Source organism: Rana temporaria, chromosome 10 (genome assembly GCF_905171775.1).
Source record: "Rana temporaria chromosome 10, aRanTem1.1, whole genome shotgun sequence".
Classification (NCBI taxonomy): domain Eukaryota; kingdom Metazoa; phylum Chordata; class Amphibia; order Anura; family Ranidae; genus Rana; species Rana temporaria.
Genome location: NC_053498.1, coordinates 134625443 through 134647942, shown reverse-complemented (window position 1 = coordinate 134647942; position 22500 = coordinate 134625443). Strand labels below are relative to the sequence as shown.

Genomic DNA, 22500 nt, shown 5'->3' with positions numbered 1-22500 from the left:
TATATTGGGGGGGGGGGGGGGTGGACATGCATTTCATGCATTTCTTTGTGGACTCAGACATGCCTGGATGCTGGCTTACAAAGTAAAACTTCTTGTCCCGGGAAGTTCATTAGTCTGGGTTATTCAGACACCTACGTGTTGTACTCAGATCGGGATTCATGTCTCTTGTAATGCAAACATTTTTACACACTGGTGCTTAAGGAAAACAAGTCCCCATGGTTATTGCTAGGCTTCTGTCTGAAGAGCTAAAACAAACATCAAAGACTTTCCAGATGCAGAATGTGTAAAAGGGGCTCTAAAAAAAAAAAAAAAAAAAAAAATCATACTAGATGCTGCCATGATGAGGTCATCTTGACTGATTGTTTCCATTGAGTACCCTGAACGTTCCTCGACCCTAGCTGGTCAGCATTACTGTGTGCCCATGACCATCCAGGAAGGGTTAACATGGACTGTATTGCTGTGGAAATATTACACTATTGGGAGTAAAGAAGCATGGTCTGGCCAAACCCCTCCCTTAGTTTTGCTAGGAGTCGAGCAATAGAATTAGCAAGCTGGCACCTGGCTTGGAGGAGGAGAGGAGTTGGGTGGGAGGGTGAGCAAGGAAGGCTCCAAGACGTGGGATATTTAAGATGCTGCAGGACTTGTATTCAGAAGAGCATAGCCACACAGACAGCAAAAGAGGAGCTTTTCTTCACTTCAAGGACAGCAAAGAAAAAAAAGAAAAAGACAAGCTGGTACTTCTCACAATGAAGCTCCACGCCTTTGCCTGTATCAGCATCTTCCTGCTATCTCTAGGAGCCTCCCCAGTCCTTCTGCAGAAATCTCCCAAGAAAAAGCCCCTCAATGGCTTGACGAAGCTGCCTCCCTGCTGCGAGGAGGTACGAGACCTCAAAGTCCAGATCGCCAACCTGAGCAGCATACTGGAGGAGCTGACCAAGAAGCAGGAGACCGACTGGGTGAACGTGGTCATGCAGGTGATGAAGCTGGAGGGCAGCTACAAACAGATGGAGACACGGGTGATGGACGCGGAGGGGAAGTACTCCGAGATGAATAACCAGATAGGAATCATGCAGCTGCAGGCAGCCGCCCAGACGCAAACTCAGACTACAGCAGGTAAGAGGGATGGGGGCATCAATGGCCATGCAGGTTGTCTATAGTCAGCCACCAAGTCGTGTACGTAGATGCCAGTTTGATAGGACACCAGCTTATATATACATAGCATCCCTCTAGAGCAGGGATCCTCAAACTACGGCCCTCTAGCTGTTGAACTACACATCCCATGAGGCTTTGTAAAACTCTGACATTCACTGACATGACTAGGCATGATGGGAATTGTAGTTCCTGAACAACTGGAGGGCCGTAGTTTGAAGACCCATGCTCTAGAGCAGGGATATGCAATTAGCAGACCTCCAGATGTTGCAAAACTACAAGTCCCATCATGCCTCTGGGTGTCATGCTTGTGGCTGTCAGAGTCTTGCTATGCCTTATGGGACTTGTAGTTCTGCAACAGCTGGAGGTCCGCCAATTGCATATCCCTGCTCTAGAGTACTGCCCTTCATCTTGTAGTAAAGGGATGCCACCAATCCAAAAATCAACTCCTGCACACGAGCGCTTTTCAAGGGCATCTTGAGATTTGAGGTCTGCCAGAAAAACATCCAGATCCTCTGGTGATCATCCATTCCCTTCAATACCCGAGGATCTGGATGTTTTTCTGGCAGACCTCAAATCTCAGGACGCCCTTGAAAGCACTCATGTGCAGGAGTTGATTTTTGGATTGATGGCATCCCTTTACTGCAAGATGAAGGGCAGTGCTCTAGAGCAGGGATATGCAATTAGCGGACCTCCAGCTGTTGCAGAACTACAAGTCCCATAAGGCATAGCAAGACTCTGACAGCCACAAGCATGACACCCAGAGGCAGAGGCATGATGGGACTTGTAGTTCTGCAACAGCTGGAGGTCCGCTAATTGCATATCCCTGCTCTAGAGTACTGCCCTTCATCTTGCAGTAAAGGGATGCCATCAACCCAAAAATCAACTCCTGCACATGAGCGCTTTTCAAGGGCGTCCTGAGATTTGAGGTCTGCCAGAAAAACATCCAGATCCTCCAGTATTGAAGGGAATGGATGAAGATCACCAGATACCTTCTTGTCTAACCCATTGAAGTGATCCCTCAGCTGAATGTGGAATGACAGTTGCTTAGCACACAGATGCACAAACACAACCCAGCAGCTTAAATCCCCCGAAATTATCTTCTAGCAGAAACTTGCCAATAATCCTTCCAGGGCTTTCCAGTTACACCAAAATGCATAGGCAGCCCCCCCCCCCCCTCTCTCCTCCCGTCGTTAGTTGAGATTAGTGTCAAAAAGATTTAACACAAATAAGCAGGCACCCCCCCGGGGGTACGAAAACTAATTCAGCAACAGAAAAGCGAATGACATTCACCAGCTGGGGGGTTTTCGTAGCCGTGTGGGTGGAATGGAAACCAATTTGATGCTTTCCATCTCTTGCACAGACAAGGGATGTGGCAGCAACGTGATGAGAAAATTTCACAGGTGTCCCAAAAGGGTGGAGATGTATGTGACAGGGTGTAAATCAACATCCAAGGAATGGATTGCCCGGGGCAGGCTTCAGGTGGTCCTCACACGTGCTTCCAAACGTATTTTCTTTTTTTATTGCGGTTTCTAAGAATATCTGTCTGAAATGTGCCGATGATTTACTGCAGGTGGGAAGGAATCTGAGAAGATGTTCTCCATGCCATCATAGCATTTCACACGTTCTTCCTCCCCCTAAGTGATTTTTTTTTATTTTTTTTTTTTTAGACGCCCTTTACGATTGCTCGTCCCTCTACCAGAAGAATTATAGGATCTCAGGTGTCTACAAAATGCCTGCGGATGAGTTTTTGGGGAGTCCGGAGCTGGAGGTAAGAAATATCACACATAGCTTTTCTTACCTGTAACATATACAAGCTTGTTTAACCACTTCTCTACTTTGGGTGTTTTTCAGATTTGGTGTTTACAAGACTAAAACATTTTTTTTTGCTAGAAAATTACTTAAAACCCACAAACGTTATATATTTATTTTTTTCTAACACCCTAGAGAATAAAATGGGGATCATTTCAATACTTTTTGTCACACCATATTTGCGCAGCGGTCCTACAAGCGCACTTTTTTTGGAAAAAAAATCACTTTTTTGAATTAAAAAATAAGACCGCAATAAATTTGGCCCAATTTTTTTATATATTGTGAAAGATAATGTTACGCCGAGTAAAATGGTACCCAACATGTCACGCTTACAAATTGCGCCCGCTCGTGGCATGGCGTCAAACTTTTACCCTTAAAAATCTCGATAGGCGACGTTTAAAAAATTCTATAGGTTGCATTTTTTGAGTTACAGAGGAGGTCTAGGGCTATAATTATTGCTCTCGCTCTAACGATCGCGGCGATACCTCACTTGTGTGATTTGAACACCGTTTTTATATGCGGGCGCTACTCGCGTATGCGTTCGCTTCTGCGCACAAGCTCGTCGGGACAAAAAAAAAAAAATATATAAAATGATCACTTTTATTCCTATTACAAGGAATGTAAACATCCCTTGTAATAGAAAAAAGCATGACAGGTCCTCTTAAATATTAGATCTGGGGTCAAAAAGACCTCAGATCTCATATTTAGACTAAAATGCAAAAAAAAAAAAAAAAAAAAAAAAAAAAATTTGAAACTGTCATTTTTTCAAATGACAAAAAAAAAAAAAAAAAAGTTTCTTTAAGAGGCTGGGCGGGACCGACGTTTTGACGTCACTTCCGCCCAGCAGAGCTATGGGGACGGGCGAAGGAGATTTTTCCTTCAGTCTCGTCCCCGCTCAGCTGCCGAACGGTCCCGATCTCCTCCGCCGCTACCGACGGCTCCGGTAAGCGGCGGAAGGCGCGGGAGAGCCGTCGATCTTGCGGCGAATCCGCCGCGGAGACCGCCGTTAACGTTCTGACACTAAAGATTGATACCTCGGTTGTGGCAGCAGCTGCTGCTGTTACCGAGATATCCATCTTTAAAGTTAGGCCGTATAAAGACGTACAGCGGTTTAGAAGTGGTTAATATCTGAGCTTGAAAAGCTGAAGCCTGCAAGCAGCTTTTATTCATGATGGTCGCTACACGATCCTACATACTGCCTGTTTATTGTGCTGAGAAACCCAATCCATTATTTGATTATGTTGTGTCATTATTAGGTCTACTGTGATATGGAGACCCAAGGAGGCGGATGGACCCTCATACAGAGGAGGAAAATTGGCCTGACCTCATTCAACAGAGACTGGAAGCAGTACCGGGAAGGCTTTGGCAACATTCGGGGAGATTTTTGGTTGGGCAATGAGCACATCCATCGCCTGACCAGAAGGCCGACGGTCCTGAGAGTAGAGATGGAGGTAATTATTGTTCACGCCTCATTAATCAATCACTGCAACACATCTTATTAAAGTGGAAACAAGTCTCCATTTCAGAAAACTGCAAGTAGGCGTCTCTTTATTGCAGAAGAGTCTCTTCCGCAATAAAGATAAACCTAGTCTCCTTTAGGCTGCATTCACACCTGAGCGGTTTGTCGCCTTAAGCGCGACGCTCAAAAACGCTAGAGGGGAAAAAAATACATTATTCCCTATGGAGATGGTTCACATCTCCACTCCAAAACGCCTGACGCCGAACGCCTAAGTCCCCGTTCACACCTAGGCGTATATACGCCTGTAGTGCGACGCCGCAGCCACCCCTGAGACGCCAGAGGGATGATTTAGCATGCACCTCTATGGAGATGGTTCACATCTCCACGCCGAACGCCTGAAAAAAAGTCCCGGACCTTTTTTTCAGGCGGCGTTCGGCATAGGAGATGTGAACCATCTCCATAGAGGGGGTGAAGGCTGCATTTACAATCGCGGCATTTTGTCGCCGCGAATCATGGTACAAAACGCCACCATTTGTCGACGCAATTCGCGGGACAAAACGCCGCGATTTTGTACGCCGAGGTGTGAATGCAGCCTGAAGCTCAAACAAGTTCCGGACCCTTTTTTGTCGCGCGTATCGGGCGTTTTGGGCGTTTTTGAGCGTTTCCATTTCCCATAGAAACGCTCGATTCAAGCGACTAGCGCGACAACGAGCGTTTGCTACGGGCGTTTTGTCGCTTTAAATCAATAGAACATTTCACCCAGGCATAAGATAAAAAAAATCTACCAACATAGCAACAAGTGATGAAAAGATGATCGTTTTTCCTATTGGGTAAAATAAAAAACGTTGAAGTACAAAAACGTCGGACGACGCTGTATGCAAACGCGCAAATAAGCATGAATACGCGCGACAAACCGCCGGAAAAACGACCGAATGACCTACGCTCAGGTGTGAATGCAGCCTTACAATGTACATTCTGCAACAGATCCTGTATGCCGAGATGACTGTACTCCTGCGCATGCACAGGATGCAACGTCATTCCCCGCCGGCCAATTAAGGTGGCTGCACCCGGCACAAGCTAGGTAGAAGATGCTGGGGTGCAGCACATTGGACCGTTGAAGGATTGGCAAGTATTGCAGACTTTAGTTCTGCTTTAAAGGAGAACTATACTTATGAAAAAAGGCGACCAAAATCCATTACCGCTAGTTGTGTTATTTCACTTTCAGGTTACATGAACAGCAATCTATCCATTCTCCTAAAGAGCCCATCTATGCTGATAGAACTCCTTCACATTTTAGGGATTGACCAATATGTTTTTTTGGTGCCGATTCGATACAGATATTTCGGCCACCTCCGCTGACGATATTTTGGATAGAAATATATATATATATATATATATATATATATATATATACACACACACATACATATATATATATATTTACATTCCTTGTGATGGCAATAACAGTATTAAAAAAAAAAATAATAATAATAAAAAAGACAGTGCATTATATATATATATATATATATATATATATATATATATATATATATATATATATATATATATATATATAGTAATAGGCAGCGACAGGAGAGATCTGAGAGATCGGCGGTCTACAAGACCCCAGATCCCTCCTCTGTACTTCAAAGTATTCAAAACATCAAGATCAGTGTTTTTGAATACTTTGGGGCAGATCCACAAAAGAATTACGCCGGCGTATCTCTTGATACGCCGTGTAATTTCAAATTTTGCGCGTCGTATCTTTGTTTTGCATCTACAAAACAAGATACGACTGCATCTCGGATCGATCCGACAGGCGTACGTCTTAGTACGCCGTCGGATCTTAGGTGCATTTTTTCAGCGGCCGCTAGGTGGCGTTTCCGTAGATTTCCACGTCGAGTATGCAAATTAGCTAGTTACGGTGATCCACGAACGTACGTCCGGCGCATTTTTTTTTTACGTCGTTTGCGTTCGGCTTTTTCCGGGGTACAATTACCCCTGCTATATGGTGGCGTACTCAATGTTAAGTATGGCCGTCGTTCCCGCCTCGCATTTTTAATTTTTTACGTCGTTTGCGTAAGTCGGTTGTGAATAGGGATTTGCGTAGAATGACGTCGCAAGCATTGGCTTGTTCCGGTTTAATTTCGAGCATGCGCACTGGGATACCCCCACGGACAGCGCTTGCGCCGTTCAAAAAAAACCCCGTTGTTTACGTCGGGTCACGACGTATTTACATAAAACACGCCCCCATCACATCCATTTGAATTAAGACATCTTAAGAATTAAGAATCTGAGACAGACAGAGACAGACAGACAGAGACAGACACAGAGACAGACACAGAGACAGAGACAGAGACAGACACAGAGACAGAGACAGAGACAGACACAGAGACAGAGACAGACACAGAGACAGACACAGACACAGAGACAGACACAGACACAGAGACAGACAGAGACAGACAGAGACAGACAGAGACAGACAGAGACAGACAGAGACAGACAGAGACAGACAGAGACAGACAGAGACAGACAGAGACAGACAGAGACAGACACAGACAGACACAGACACAGAGACAGACACAGACAGACAGAGACAGAGACAGACACAGACACAGACAGAGACAGACACAGACAGAGACAGACACAGACAGAGACAGAGACAGACACAGACAGAGACAGAGACAGAGACAGACAGAGACAGACAGAGACAGACAGAGACAGACACAGACAGACACAGACACAGAGACAGACAGACAGACAGAGACAGAGACAGACACAGACACAGACAGAGACAGACACAGACAGAGACAGACACAGACAGAGACAGAGACAGACAGAGACAGACAGAGACAGACAGAGACAGACAGAGACAGACAGAGACAGACAGAGACAGACAGAGACAGACACAGAGACAGACAGAGACAGACACAGACAGAGACAGACACAGACACAGACAGACAGAGACAGACACAGACAGAGACAGACCTTATTTGAACGCTTCAAACCACTGCATCCAACATATTTACAGCAAAATGTTTTTATACACGAATAGTACAGAAAATTTCCATTCACGTGGCTTCACTAAATTTGGGAGCTGCACTTGCTGACCTTTCCTACAGCTCCATCCAGTGGTGAAATGTAGCATTACATTGTCACTATAAAAGGATCAGACTACTAGAACATGACCAGCTGAATGTGAACAACTACTAGCAGCTTATACCATGACATTGATAAGCAAGACCCTTTACTGATAAATGAAGAAGTCATTGTAGTTCAATAGATTTCAGTCTAAATCAGACGGATCTCTATTGAAATCTGTGTTAGTGCTGCCAAGCAGAGAATCTAACAAAAAGCCTGAAACTGGTGACTACATCTGCTGGTTTTCAAACTCTAAAACATAAAACTTTATGTCTTAGTCAGCATTTCCCTTTTGCTTGCTGTAATTTCAGGACTGGGAGGGGCGTGTCCGATATGCAGAATACGCCCAGTTCTACCTCAACGACGAAACAAACAGTTATCGACTTTTCCTGGGCAACTACAGCGGGAACGCCGGCAGGGACTCCCTTCGCTATCACAACAACACGGCCTTCAGTACCAAGGACAAGGACAATGACAAGTGCCTGGATGACTGCGCCGGACTGCGCAAAGGTAAGCAAAGCATGCAGAAGGCAATTCACTACGGAGGCGCATTGAAAAGGGGTTGTAAAGGTTCATTTTTAAATTTTCTAAATCGGTTCCTTTAAAGGGGTTGTAAAGATACAATTTTTTCCCCCCCTAAATAGCTTCCTTTACCTTAGTGCAGTCCTCCTTCACTTACCTCATCCTTCCATTTTGTTTTTAAATGTCCTTATTTCTTCTGAGAAATCCTCACTTCCTGTTCTTCTGTCTGTAACTCCACACAGTAATGCGAGGCTTTCTCCCTGGTGTGGAGTGTCGTGCTCGCCCCCTCCTTTGGACTACAGAGAGTCAGGACGCCCACTAACACACATCTCCTTTCTCCATCTGCAACGTAGAGAGCGTCCTGACTCTCCTGCTCGCCCCTTCCCCCCTCAAGGGAGGGGGGCGAGCACGACACTCCACACCAGGGAGAAATCCTTGCATTACTGTGTGGAGTTACAGACAGAAGAACAGGAAGTGAGGATTTCTCAGAAGAAATAAGGACATTTAAAAGCAAAATGGAAGGATGAGGTTAGTGAAGGAGGACTGCACTAAGGTAAAGGAAGCTATTTAGGGAAACATTTTTTTTACCTTTACAACCCCTTCAAGTTAGTGCATTGTTGGTTCACTTACCCTTTCCTTCCATTTCCCTTCTAAATGTGTTTTTTTTGTCTGAATTTCTTACTTCCTGTTCCTCCTCGGTAAGCTTGCCCCCATCATCCGAGTCGTTTTGGCTGGGGGTTAGTCAGCGTGCTCGCTCCCCTCCCTTGGGACTACATCCCTGCGGGGAGACGCTGACTAACCCCCAGCCAGAACAGCTCAGATGATGGGGGCAAGCTTACTGAGGAGGAACAGGAAGTCAGAAATTCAGACAAAGAAAAAAAACATTTAGAAGGGAAATCAAAGGAAAACGTAAGTGAACCAACAATGCACTAGCTTAAAGGAACCTATTTAGAAAATAAAAAAACAAACCTTTACAACCCCTTGAATACTATTCACAAGAAAACCACATGTGGCAAGAGTCAGGGTGCCATCTCCCTGGATTGCTTTTTGTGTCAGACTGTTGGAAGCGACTAGCGGATATTTAGATGGCACAGGAATAATAAAGCAGACAGATCACTAGGTGCTTTGGACACCATAGAAGGATATGCTTTGCCAATTTTTAATTTCAGGAGGTTTACAAAACACAATAGTGTGAGCCGAGCCTTAAAGTCAATATGGCCAACCTTACCCCAGCTCAATTGCTGTATTTAAAATACAAAAGAAAATATAGAGGACCACGCCCCCGAAGTGGGCAACATTTTTATTAAGTCCACAATGTATGAAGCTGGGCACTCGGTGTACTCTTGAAAAATAAATCCTTTTATTGGCTACATGTAAAAATGACAGCATCAAAAATGCAATGCGTCTCGACTTTAATATTGGTAGGCTATTAGGAAGGCTGTATGAGCTGAAACGCGTTGCATTTGATGTGTTATTTTTACATGTAGCCAATAAAAGGAATTCTTTATCAAGAGCATACCGAGTGCCCAGCTTCATGCATTGTGGACTTAATAAAAAATGTTCCCACTTTGGGGGTGTGGCTTTTTAAATTTTCTTTTGTAGCTTGAATACAGCAATTGAGCTGGGGCAAGGTTGGCCATAATGACTTTAAGGCTCGGCCCACACTATTGAGAATTTAATGCAGATCGCTGCATCCAAATTTGCAATAGCAGGAGATTGTGAGCCGGTTCACACATCTCCGATGCGGCTCCAGTGCGAATTAGCGCATGAGCCCTGTGCGTCTTTTGGTCCATTTCAGCCCAAAATTCAGGCTGAAAATCGGACCTGAAATGGTTAACTGGGACGCACAGGACCCCTGCTGGGAGCCGCATCGGTATTAGGTGTGAACCGGGCCTAAGTGTAACGGTTTCACCTGTCCCCTCTCAACGCAAGTCGGGTCTGATTGAGTTTATGGATATACTCTATATATCTCAGACACAGTAGGAGGCAACAGACCTCATCACAGCAGTCATTAAGGCCCCTTTCACATTGAGGCGTTTTTCATGCGGTACAGCGCTAAAAATAGCGCTGCTATACCGCATGAAAAATCATGCCCTGTAGTGTTCAATGTGGAAGCCCGAAGGCTTTCACACTGAAGCGGTGCACTAGCAGGAGCGCTCCAAAAGTCCTGCTAGCCGCATCTTTACTGCGGTATAGGAGCGGTGTGTTCACCGCTCCTATACCGCGCCTTCCCATTAAAATCAATGGGAAAGCGCGGTAATACCACCCGCAACGCAGGCGGTATTAACTCTTTTTCGGCCGCTAGCGGGGGTTAAAACCTCACCGCTAGCGCCCGAATATCGCGGTAAATACGACGGTATAGCGGTGCTACAAATAGCGTGGCTATACCGTCACTGCGGCTCCACGCCTCAATGTGAAAGAGGTCTAAGCAAGGATGCCAATTACTTGCCTGACCAGACAGCCATTATTGAAGTCTTTACTAATTTGTATGTGATCTACAAAATGTAAAATATTGGCGTAAATGTAGTTTAGTATTCACCGACAATACACCACAACATTGTCTACTTTTCCCCTTCAGGAGGGTATTGGTACAACTGCTGCACAGACTCCAACCTGAACGGCGTTTTCTATCGCAATGGAGACCACAGCAAGCACTCGGATGGCATCAGCTGGTACGGCTGGCATGGGTCTTCCTATTCTCTAAGGAGAGTGGAGATGAAGATACGACCTCAAGACCTCCAGCAATGAAGAGGGAAAGAAAACCCTGCTCAGCATCCAATGACCTCAACACCAACAGTGCCCCCTCCAAGTGCCATTACTTCCCTTACCCCCCCACCCTTGTAGAATCCACCTGCACTGTATATACAGAGAGCTAGCCCCATAAGGGGAGTCACTGACATGATGCTGTGGACAATGGGGACAGCAGTTAGGAAAACTGTTTGGCGGCTCAGTGAGCGCGTCACATGACAATACTAACAAACGACTGCCATGCTTGGAGATGCAGGATAATCTGAGATCTCTAAATAACAGACAAATAAATATCCCATCTCATCATACAGGAAACAGACATGAACTACACACTGAACTAACACAGCTAAGAGGGACCACAGATGTATATATATGCTTTTTAAAAGATGCAATTCCCAGCACAACCACTAGAGGCGACGGCAGCCCTAAGTGCCCTGACCATAGAGACACTAAAGGGAAGGGTTTATTCAAACCTGGGCCAAAGAAATCACTAGCAAGAGAGGAGCACCAATCAGATTGCCCAATTTTCCAGCGTTACATCTCCACTTTTGCTCCTGGCTTCCTCGGTCCAGACTTCAATAAATCCAGTCTTAGTTGTATTGCCGACCACAGAAAGATTGTACATAGGTGATTATTCCCCGGGATGTGACTGCTTTAGATACTGTAAAGTCTATTTTTATTTGCTTTATGAAACTGGAAAGAAAATTATACTGTTGGCCAAGAGGCCAAAAAATAAAAGATTTTTTTTATGTAAAAATACTTTCATGTCACGAGTTGTTCTTTTTTTTGTTCTAACTGGGGTGTGCAAACTTTCAGGAGTTAGAACATATTTAGAGCGGAATTTCACGCTTTCAAATCAACACTGACCATTTTGAATCCTTATGCGGTTAGTAGTATTAAATAGATGGGAAAGTACATCATAATTTACTGGCAATAAAAAAAAATCCCCCCCACATTTCTTCAGTTACTTCCTGGTTTCCATGCCTAGGCAAATAACGTCATACATCCCAGGAGTCTTCAGGGAGGAGAGAAGAGAAGAGGAGGAGAGGTTATCTCACCTACGTACACCCTCCTGCATGCCTGAGTCAAGGGCAGATGGATTTCAGGAAGTAAATGCTACATGAATCATCTGCTTTTACTTAAAGCGGAGTTCCACCCTAAAATGAAACTTCCGCTTTTCAGAATCCTCCCCCCTTCCGGTGTCACATTTCAGGGGGGGGGGGGGGGATGCAGATACCTGTTTAATACAGGTATTTTGCTTCTACTTACAGGCATAGATAGCAGCTATCTACGCCACTTCCGGCACCTCCTCCAGCACCCTCGCTGTCTTCTGGAAGACACACAGGTCCCAGAAGACAGCAGGGACCCAGTGGAGTCACGCATGCGCAGTAGGGAACCAGGAAGTGAAGCCGCAAGGCTTCCTTCCCGATTCCCTTACCAAAGATGGCGGCGGCAGCACCCGAGAGCCGAGGAACAGATCGGCTTCGGGTGCAGACGTTGCAGGCACCCTGGACAGGTAAGTGTCCATATTTTCAAAGCCAGCAGCGACAGTACTTGTAGCTGCTGACTTAAAAAAATAAATTCAGCGGGACTTCGCTTCAAGGTGGCCACGGGCCACTTTCAAAGTGATTTCTCAACAAAATTAAGCATGGAGACATGTGGTGAGGGGGAGTTTTCTTTGAATATTAAAAAGCGTTTTCACTTTGTGTTGCTCAGATACAGCGTAGTTCCACTTTAAAATGCATAATGCCCAATGATGACCAAGAGCAGTAATGTATGGCCGCAGCCATAGAAACCAAACTTCTTCAAAGGGGGAACACAAACCTGAGAAAAGTCAATTGCCGCGATTGGTAGGGCGAGAGCAATAATTCTAGCCCTAGACCTCCTCTGTAACTCAAAACATGCAACCTGTAGTTTTTTTTTTAAACGTCGCCTATGAAGATTTTAAAGGGTCAAAGTTTGTCGGCATTCCACGAGCGGATGCAATTTTAAAGCGTGACATGTTGGGTATCAATTTACTCGGCGTAACATTATCTTTCATAATATAAAAAAAAAATGGGGATAACTTTACGGTTTTATTTTTTAATTTAAAAAAAGTGTAATTTTTTCCCTCTGTGTGTCACAGAGCTCCACGTCCTGTCAGGGAGAGGAGACCAATGGTGTGTCCCTTGTACATAGGGACAACCATCGGTAACCTCCCCCAGTCAGTCCTCCTCCCCCCACAGTAAGAATCACTCCCAGGGTACATATTTAACCCCTTCCCTGCCAGTCACATTTATACAGTAACCAGTGCATTTTTATAGCACTCTTCGCTGTATAAATGTGAACGGTCCCAAAAATGTGTCAAAAGTGTCCGATGTATCCAGTCGTGACAAAACTCGCAGAACGCCGCCATTACTAGTAAAAAAAATAATAACTAAAAAAAAAAAAGTAATAATTCTATCCCCTATTTTGTAGGCGTTATAACATTTGCGCAAACAAATCACTATACGCTTATTGCGATTTTTTTTTTTACCAAAAATATGTAGAAGAATACGTATCGGACTAAAGTGAAAACTTTTTTTTTTTAATTGTATATTTATTATAGCAAACACTAAAAAATAGTGTTTTTGTTTTCAAAATTGTTGCTCTATTTTTGTTTATAGTGCAAAAAATAAAAAACCGCAGAGGTGATCAAATACCACCAAAAGAAAGCTCTATTTGTGGGGAAAAAAGGACGTCAATTTTGTTTGGGAGCCACGTCGCACGATCAAAGCGTGACAGTGCCGAAAACTGAAATTTCGCCTGGGCAGGAAAGGGGTATATGTGCCCAGTAAGCAAGTGGTTAAAATGACATTCAGCGTACTTTACGTTGCTGTGTTGACTTCTGTTTCAGAATAATACGAATTCACCACACAAAATGTAAATTCCTATTTTGGTTGTGGGCAAAATATATGACAGTGAGCTATTCCCACAAGTGAAGTGCCCCCAGGAGTCCCACACACGTAGCAGGACTGAGTGTTAGGGGGGTACCAGGTGACAGCTGTCAGCTGTGAGACCTTACAACAAGACCAGAAATAGGAGGCGTGAAATGTGTGAAGACCCCATTAACAGGCACCATGTGAACGTGACAAGTGTCAAAAGGTCACCATGCAGACCACACATACTCCAAGGCATTCACACCCAGTGACGTGTCCTACCTGATCAGAGACTCCAATATGGCCGGTGTGGGTCCCTTCTGAAATTCCAGTTCCTTGTAATGGAGAGCCTTGGCGTAAGCTCGACATTTAGAAGCTCGCTCTCCTAACAGGACCACGCCATTGTCATCTCGCAGCGGCAAGGGACCCTAAAGGAACAGACAAAAGTAAAGTATTAGCAACCACAGTCCAAGGTACAAGCAGGCAAAAGTAATTCACCAATATTATAATCTCAGCAAAAATGAGATATAACCTGAAGGGCCAACCCTGGAAATGCAGGAGTTTTAATTTTTTTTTTTTTTTTTTTTTTAAGCTTTTAAAATATTAGGCCCCTTTTACACTGATGGTTCGCCCGTTAGTTTTTCAGGTGGACCCGAACAGACCATCCATTGCCCTCTATGAAAACCTGGGGATCAGATGACAGTCTGATGGAAATTGACAGGCAGTCGGGCAGTCCCGCTTCCATCTGATCGCCCCATAGAGAACAGCAGGCTGTGTCCGTGTCCGCTCTGTATCAACGGAGTGGACCCAGACTTGTCATCTGCCTGCTCAGTGGGGAACAATGGAGAGACTCCCCAGCTGAGCTAGCGGAGTCCGGTGTGAAAGGGGCCTTAGGTGTATTATATTTTTATTTTCCTACCCCTGGTTCAGGCTTCTCCCACTCAACACGCTAACAAAATTTGTGAATAAAAACAGTTCTATTTTCATTATAAGGCTTATTTTAGACCCTATGATGTCATCATTGGGTCTCTGTGCTTTTCTATACAGTACAAGCAGATTACGGCTGGTTGGAGGAGTCTGCAGGGTGCTGTAACTAGATCCTGGAAACATTACAGTAGCCTGCCTCCAGGATAGGCAGTTCTGTGTATGGTACCATGAGCATCAGTGTTTTTCTTAATAATGTATTGGTTTGTCTTTAAGAATTGTCAGGAGGCTTCAGGCTTGTGTTGATGTCAGTTTGAGTTCATTCAGAATTCACCTACAGACTCGCTCCTTTCCCCCACGCTGGCATTGCAAGAGTGGGCGCCCGGAAGCGGTCACAGCTGGGCATGCACAATATGCGCTGTGCTCTATCAGTGGCCAGGCAATCTTCTGGAACCTGTGACATTAACAGAAGATTGCAGGGAGGGAGGGGGGAGTCGCCGCCTAGGGAGCCAGGCGACCAGACCAGGAAGCGGGAGCTGGTTACCTATTACAACTAGGAACCCGCCCCCCCCCCAAAAAAAAATTACATGCCAATTGGCGCCCATGTATGCACAGAAGAGCGAAATGAAAAAAAAAAAAGTGCACGCCATATCAGACCACCCCTTTTAAAACACTGCCACAGCCTGTATAGCTGTTACTGTCCTTACCACCCAAAGCCTCTACAACCTAGGGGGACACTGCAAGGGGAAACTGCAACAGCTCTACATAACACAAAAGCACTCACCAGTGCACAACTGCAGGGGCCAATTTAGGCCCATACTCCAACCATCATGGCAGGTGCGGCCTGCAGTGCCTTCAGGGACTCTTTCTTCTGCCCTGGACCGTCAGCAAGATCACTGTGTATGCCAGAGGTCACTGCATAAAAGGATGCTGCACCAATGGCAGACATTACAGGCCTTCCCCGCTCTTGCGTGCGAGATCTGGGTACAGCCCCCCTTGGCTTTCTGGGCATTGTGACCAATCTGGATACAGCCCAACTCTGCTCTGAAAAGAGGTGTAAGCAACAGGTTCGAACAGGTATAAAATAAGTCCCAAACAGAAGAGACATTCAAAGGGGCTCAGAAGCATCCATCACCTAGCAGCTCACAGCTACATTCCCTACGCCAGGGGTCGTCAACCTCCAGGCCGCGGACCAGTACCGGTCCGTGGCCTGTTGTCGAGCGGGCAGCCATCAGAGCAAGAGGTGAGCCCCGTCACGGACCGCAGTATAGTTAGCAGCCTGTATGTCCTGTGTATTCTGCAATTTCTCCCGAGCGGCTGACAATGTCAGCCTATTAGCAAGGCAGGGGTCGGGACAGCTGCAGGTCGTGACAGAGTGAGAGCTGCCAAACTTATATTAACAAGCGGGCGATTGTCCACTTGTTATTATGAAGAGTCCCTCACTCTCTGTAACAATCTGCAGCCGTCCCGCCCCCTGCCTTGCTAATAGGCTGACATTGGCAGCGGCTCGGGAGAAATGACAGAATACACAGGACATACAGGCTGCTAACTATACTGCGGTCCGTGACAGGGCTCACCTCTTGCTGAAGCAGGAGGGAATAGACATAGGCTGCAGGGGAGGCATGGATTAAAATTGGCACTATGCAGGGAGGATTGGGGAAGGGGGGCTGCATTAATGCAGGGCAGACTGAGATTGGGAAAGGGGGGCTGCATTAATGCAGGGCAGACTGAGATTGGGGAAGGGGGGCTGCATTAATGCAGGGAGGACTGCGATGGGGGGGGGGGGGGCATGACTGAAGGGAAGACTGCGATGGGGGGGGGGGCATGACTGAAGGGAGGACTGCGATGGGGGGGGGGGCATGACTGAAGAGAGGACTGCGATGGGGGGGGGCATGACTGAAGGGAGGACTGTGATGGGGGGGCCATGACTGAAGGGAGGACTGCGATGGGGGGGGGGCATGACTGAAGGGAGGACTGTGATGGGGGGGCCATGACTGCAAAAGGGCACTGATATAAAGGGGAGTGTAATCCTTACAGTGCAGGCCCCTTTATATTACAGAGCAGGGTGGGTTGTAATACTCCGCAAAACACCCACCTTCCTTATGCGACGTCACCCAGCCCCACCGGGCCCTGATAAAAGTGTCTACACCAAAAGCGTTCTCTGGTGCCACAAAGGTTGGGGACCACTGCCCTACGCTGATTGTGCAGTAAAGGAGGCAATATTCCATTAAATGCACTGACAAAGCAGATAATAGGACTCCCCCATGTGGGCAAAAATAAGATGGCAACTCTGCAGAAAAAGGTTGAACTCCCTATACAAAAAGGAACCATCAGCAGCAATGGCTTTTGTAGGAGACACCCTATACAAAACCTTACAATTAAAACTGAGAAAATCTTAACCCATTAGCACCTGCTAGGTACTCACAACAGGGAGTGAACAGAGACAAGTACAGGAGTAGCACTGCAACAGCCCAAAACTGACTGCAGAATCCCCAGAAAATACCAGCCTGACATAACAAAATCCTGAAATAGCTGGAAGACAGATCAGGTTAAAACAGACTCACATCAAGACATGGCTCTAGGTGGGCAAACAAAAAAAAAATGTTTAAAATCCCCACACAATACCGTCCTGACCTTCGACGTGAAATCATGTGACAGCTGGAAAACAGACGGTTGCCACTGCTGGCAGTGCAGGGCCAAAGCAGAGAGCATTCCAGCATGGAAAACCTGCATTCAGAGGACTAGTGAGACTTCCAGAATCTTGGATATCTCTTTTGCCAAATGGAAAAATTATCTAGAATTTCAATATATATATCTGGAATGAATCTCCTAGTGCCGATGCCTGACTGGAGAAACTTCTTGGATTTCATATATTTGACAAGAATATATCAGCATTGGCTTACTAGAGAGATTTCAAGGATATAACTTATCCAGCATGAATCTATCAGCAACTGTTAACCACTTAAGGACCGGACCAATATGCTGCCTAAAGACCCAAGGTGTTTTTACAGTTAGGGACTGCGTCGCTTTAACAGACAATTGCGCGGTTGTGCGACGTGGCTCCCAAACAAAATTGGCGTCCTTTTTTCCCCACAAATAGAGCTTTCTTTTGGTGGTATTTGATCACCTCTGCGGTTTTTATTTTTTGCGCTATAAACAAAAATAGAGCGACAATTTTGAAAAAAATGCAATATTTTTTACTTTTTGCTATAATAAATATCCCCCAAAAACATATATAAAATGTTTTTTTTTCCCTCAGTTTAGGCCGATACGTATTCTTCTACCCATTTTTGGTTAAAAAAAAAAAAAAATCGCAATAAGCGTTTATCGATTGGTTTGCGCAAAATTTATAGCGTTTACAAAATAGGGGATAGTTTTATTGCATTTTTATTAATTTTTTTTTTTTTTTACTACTAATGGCGGCGATCAGCGATTTTTTTCGTGACTGCGACATTATGGCGGGGACACTTCGGACAATTTTGACACATTTTTGGGACCATTGTCATTTTCACAGCAAAAAATGCATTTAAATTGCATTCTTTATTGTGAAAATGACAGTTGCAGTTTGGGAGTTAACCACAGGTGGCGCTGTAGGATTTAGTGTACACTTAGTGTGTGTTTACAACTGTAGGGGGGTGTGGCTGTAGGAATGACATCACTCGATCGATGCAGCGCCATAGTGAAGCACGGGGAAGCCGTGTTTACATACGGCTCTCCCCGTTCTTCAGCTCCGGGGAGCGATCGCAACGGAACGGCTATAAACAAATAGCCGCGCTGTCGTCCCGGATCGCTCCCCGAGGGAACCCGACCGCCGCGTGTAGCGGGGGGGTCCCACCCGCTAGAAGGCAGGGACGTACAGGTACGCCAATGTGCCTGTACGTGCCATTCTGCCGACGTATATGTACATGCGGCGGTCTTGAAGGGGTTAATAGTGGAGAATCGTCCAGAAAAAAAAAAAACAGAGGAAAAACAAAAACGCACTACAAAAGCAGACGTGCGGCTTTGTCTGCCTAGTGTGGATATGTAAGCAGATTAAAAACAGCATGTCAAAAGTGTTCAGCAGATACAGAGAGATAGAAGCAACATCAAAACATCAGGGAAGACAGTACAGTTACAATACAGGAAGGATCAGAGGGCCCTGCTTGTTAGAGCTTACAGTCTAGATCAGGGGTGGGCAATCTCGGCCCTCCAGCTGTGGTGAAACTGCAAATCCCATCATGCCTCTGCCTTTGTGCAGGTGCGCCGCCCCCCCCCCCCCCCCCATCTCGATCCATCAATATTACACAAGAGCATCGGCTGTCCAGAACTCTCCCTCCTGTCTGGCCAAGACACAGCCGGGGGCGCCATTAGTTCCCACTGCTTTCAATCAAAGTCAGTCGGCCAATGAGGAGACAGAAGGCCGAGATGCAACTCCATGTCTGAATGGCCACAGAGCAGCGGTTCGGCTTGTGTGCCCACAACAAGCCACTTGTTATGGGGGGCACTCGGCAAAAGTCCCGGCAAGGGACCCAAGATCTGGCAGTTGAAGGCAAGACTTCTACCAGGACTGAGTGGCCCTAAAAATGTGTCATTTCACCAACATGTGTGGTGACAAGACCAGGAAGATGTGTTGACAAGCTGGGCTCACAGGAATTGGGTAGAATGACAATGTTCTGTCCTGAAGAGGACCAGCAACACTGAACGGAAGAGGAAGTCAAGGACAGTGCTGGAGATAGAGAGAATATATATATATATATATATATATATATATATATATATATATATATATATATATATATATATATATATATATATATATATATATATATATATATATATATATATATATATTTTTTTTTTTTTTTTTTTTTTTTTTGAGCTTTAAGTGGATCACAATCTTATAGGCTAGGCACAACTTTTTTTAGACAATGCTTTTTGCTACACCTACATGTAAAAGTGAAACACAGTTACATACACCATGCCCAAAAGCCAAACCATCCCCCCACCACCTCCATATGGCCCCAAGGTTGGAGGAAATACAGGGAGGAATGCTCTGCAGCCTTCATGGCAAAAATGTACTAAATGCACATCGATTATGTTGCATTATGTTTGTTTTTTAAAACACGAACTGAGCCTGCAAGTACAACATATGTAAAATATGTCAGAAATTCGCGCATTCTCCTGTAAAAGTTATCGCACAGACTGTTATTGCACAGACTGTTTCTTCCAGTGCACCAGTCACTGACTTTGGGCCAGCAGATGAACGAGTGGAAGAAATGCTTCCAGTGACAGCAAAGAAAACCGATACCAGAAGTCCTAAGGGAATTTGCTATGTGGATATTAGCACTGACCAATCACTCCTTATAGCAAACACTTACCTTGTCACTGTGCTCCATAAACTCAGCCAGATTCAGCAGAGTCTGAGTGACTTCAGCGATATCCTGGGAGGTCAGGGCCATCTCTATACTGCGGATGAGCTCATCTTGGTGATCCTCATTCAGCTCCGACCAGCAGGAAAGGAAGGCCGCGTTAAAGAGATCTCTGTGTCAAAGTACAAGAAATATTCAGCCACGCGTCCAACATTCATGGATACAATCTGAAACCAACACAAAGCTAGAACCCTACCTGGCCAGGGGATTGTATGCCTGGGCCAACGACCAGCAGGACCGGAGGGCAGGCGAAGAGGAATCCTTAAGCAGCTCCACGCTCAATCGTCTCAACCACTCCAACCAGTCATCTTTGGAGACCCTGCGGGCCGCACCCCAAGCCTGTGGGATAAAGACAACCAAATAATAGACTAAGGGCAAACCTAAATGTTACGTGCTTATAGCGGAACTTCTCTTTTGGGTGGATTTCCGTTTTTAACCTATTTCTAACCCCCCCCTCAAAAAAAAAAAAAAAATTAAGTATCAAGCCAAATCCTTCATGCTTTCATGTCTCCAAGCTTTATTTTGCCGAGAATTTTTTTGGGAAAACCACCCTAGCACTTCTGGCAGTGGGCATCTTGAGTAAGGCCGTATGATTCATGTAGCATTTAACTTCCCAGAATCCATCTGCCCTTAGCATAGGCTGAGCCAAGAACCCTCCCCTCCTGAAGACTCCTAGGATGTATGACATCATTTTCCTAGGCATGGAAACCAGAAAGTAACAAGAATATGATATATTTCCCAATCCATTTATTAATATCAACAGCATTGGGATTACAAATAGTCCATGTTAACCACTTAAGGACCGCCTCATGTAAATATACGTCAGCAGAATGGCACGGACAGGCACATGCACGTACCCGTACGTGCTCTGCTTGACGTGGGTCCGATCGGGACCCCCCTCGGTACATGCGGCGGTCGGTAAGCCTCTGGGAGCGATCCGGGACGGCGCGGCTATTCGTTTATAGCCGCCCCGTCGCGATCGCTCCCCGGAGCTGAAGAACGGGGAGAGCCGTATGTAAACACGGCTTCCCTGTGCTTCACTATGTCGGCGCATCGATCGAGTGATCCCTTTTATAGGGAGACTCGATCGATGATGTCAGTCCTACAGCCACACCCCCCTACAGTTGTAAACACACACAAAGTGAACCCTAAATGTTACAGCGCCCCCTGTGTTTAACTCCCAAACTGCAACTGTCATTTTCACAATAAACAATGCAATTTAAATGCATTTTTTGCTGTGAAAATGACAATGGTCCCAAAAATGTGTCAAAATTGTCCGAAGTGTCCGCCATAATGTCGCAGTCACGAAAAAAAAAAAAATCGATGATCGCCGCCATTAGTAGTAAAAAACAATAAAAAAAAAAAAATGCAATAAAACTATCCCCCATTTTGTAAACGCTATAATTTTTGCGCAAACCAACCAATAAACGATTGCGATTTTTTTTACCAAAAATAGGTAGAAGAATACGTATCGGCCTAAACTGAGGGAAAAAAATATTTTTAGATATGTTTTTGGGGATATTTATTATAGCAAAAAGTAAAAAATATTGCATTTTTTTCAAAATTGTCGCTCTATTTTTGTTTATAGCGCAAAAAATAAAAACCGCAGAGGTGATCAAATACCACCAAAAGGAAGCTCTATTTGTGGGGAAAAAAGGACGCCAATTTTGTTTGGGAGCCAAACGCAATTGTCTGTTAAAGCGACGCAGTCCCGAACTGTAAAAACCCCTTGGGTCTTTAGGCAGCATATTGGTCCGGGGCTTAAGTGGTTAATAGAGAGTGAAGTTCCGCTTTAATAACCCCAATTTTTGTGGTGCGAAGCATGCAACCCCTTTAGACCCCTGAGAAAGTGACCTATGCCGCCTACCATCTTCCAAATATACCAACATCTAATCCAACATCATTACTCAGCACAGGAACAGTGTATTAGAAAAGCAACTCCATCACATACCTTCTGCAAGTTGGTTGTGCTAACATGCAGCTTCTTCATTGGTCCAGCATCCAAGGGGCCACCGACAAACAACTCGCCCTGGTTCACCTTAAAGGTCCGATGTTGGTAAATCAAAGGATCCTCTTCTTCATCAGCCAGAGTGTACCCCTAAAATGTGAACAGTCACCACCGTCAGAGGAACAAAAAGAACAGTGCTCCATGCCAACTATACATAGAGAAATCTGGTACCAATTGTCTATACCTAAAGTCAGGGCTCGACAAATCCCTGGCGCCAGGTCGCCATGGTGACTAGAAATGGTATCCTGGCAACTTGGCTTGGAGCTGGCGCCATCTGGTGGTGAGCCGTTGGTATTACAAGTTATTACAACCAGATGTGTGAGCTGGCGCCATCTGGTGGTGGCCGTTGGTATTACAAGTTATTACAACCAGATGTGTGAGCTGGCGCCATCTGGTGGTGAGCCGTTGGTATTACAAGTTAAACAGCAATTC

General features: G+C 45.3%; 2 protein-coding genes across 13 annotated transcripts in view; one reads left to right on the top strand and one right to left on the bottom strand.

Moving 5' to 3' along the window:
* Positions 1-22500, bottom strand: part of MTOR (mechanistic target of rapamycin kinase) — a 212797-nt gene that overhangs the window by 138944 nt on the left and 51353 nt on the right. For all 12 annotated transcript variants that reach the window (XM_040326325.1, XM_040326329.1, XM_040326326.1 and 9 more), the window contains 4 exons: positions 22012-22158; positions 20257-20399; positions 20010-20172; positions 14011-14156 (listed from right to left, as the gene is read on the bottom strand). In XM_040326325.1, the coding sequence (XP_040182259.1) occupies positions 14011-14156; positions 20010-20172; positions 20257-20399; positions 22012-22158 (599 nt within the window). The remainder of the gene's footprint in view (positions 1-14010; positions 14157-20009; positions 20173-20256; positions 20400-22011; positions 22159-22500) is intronic.
* Positions 615-11590, top strand: ANGPTL7 (angiopoietin like 7). Its single transcript, XM_040326338.1, has 5 exons — positions 615-1113; positions 2820-2920; positions 4218-4412; positions 7873-8071; positions 10662-11590. Exons 1-5 carry the CDS (start codon positions 630-632, stop codon positions 10829-10831), a joined length of 1149 nt encoding a protein of 382 aa, XP_040182272.1. The 5' UTR covers positions 615-629; the 3' UTR covers positions 10832-11590.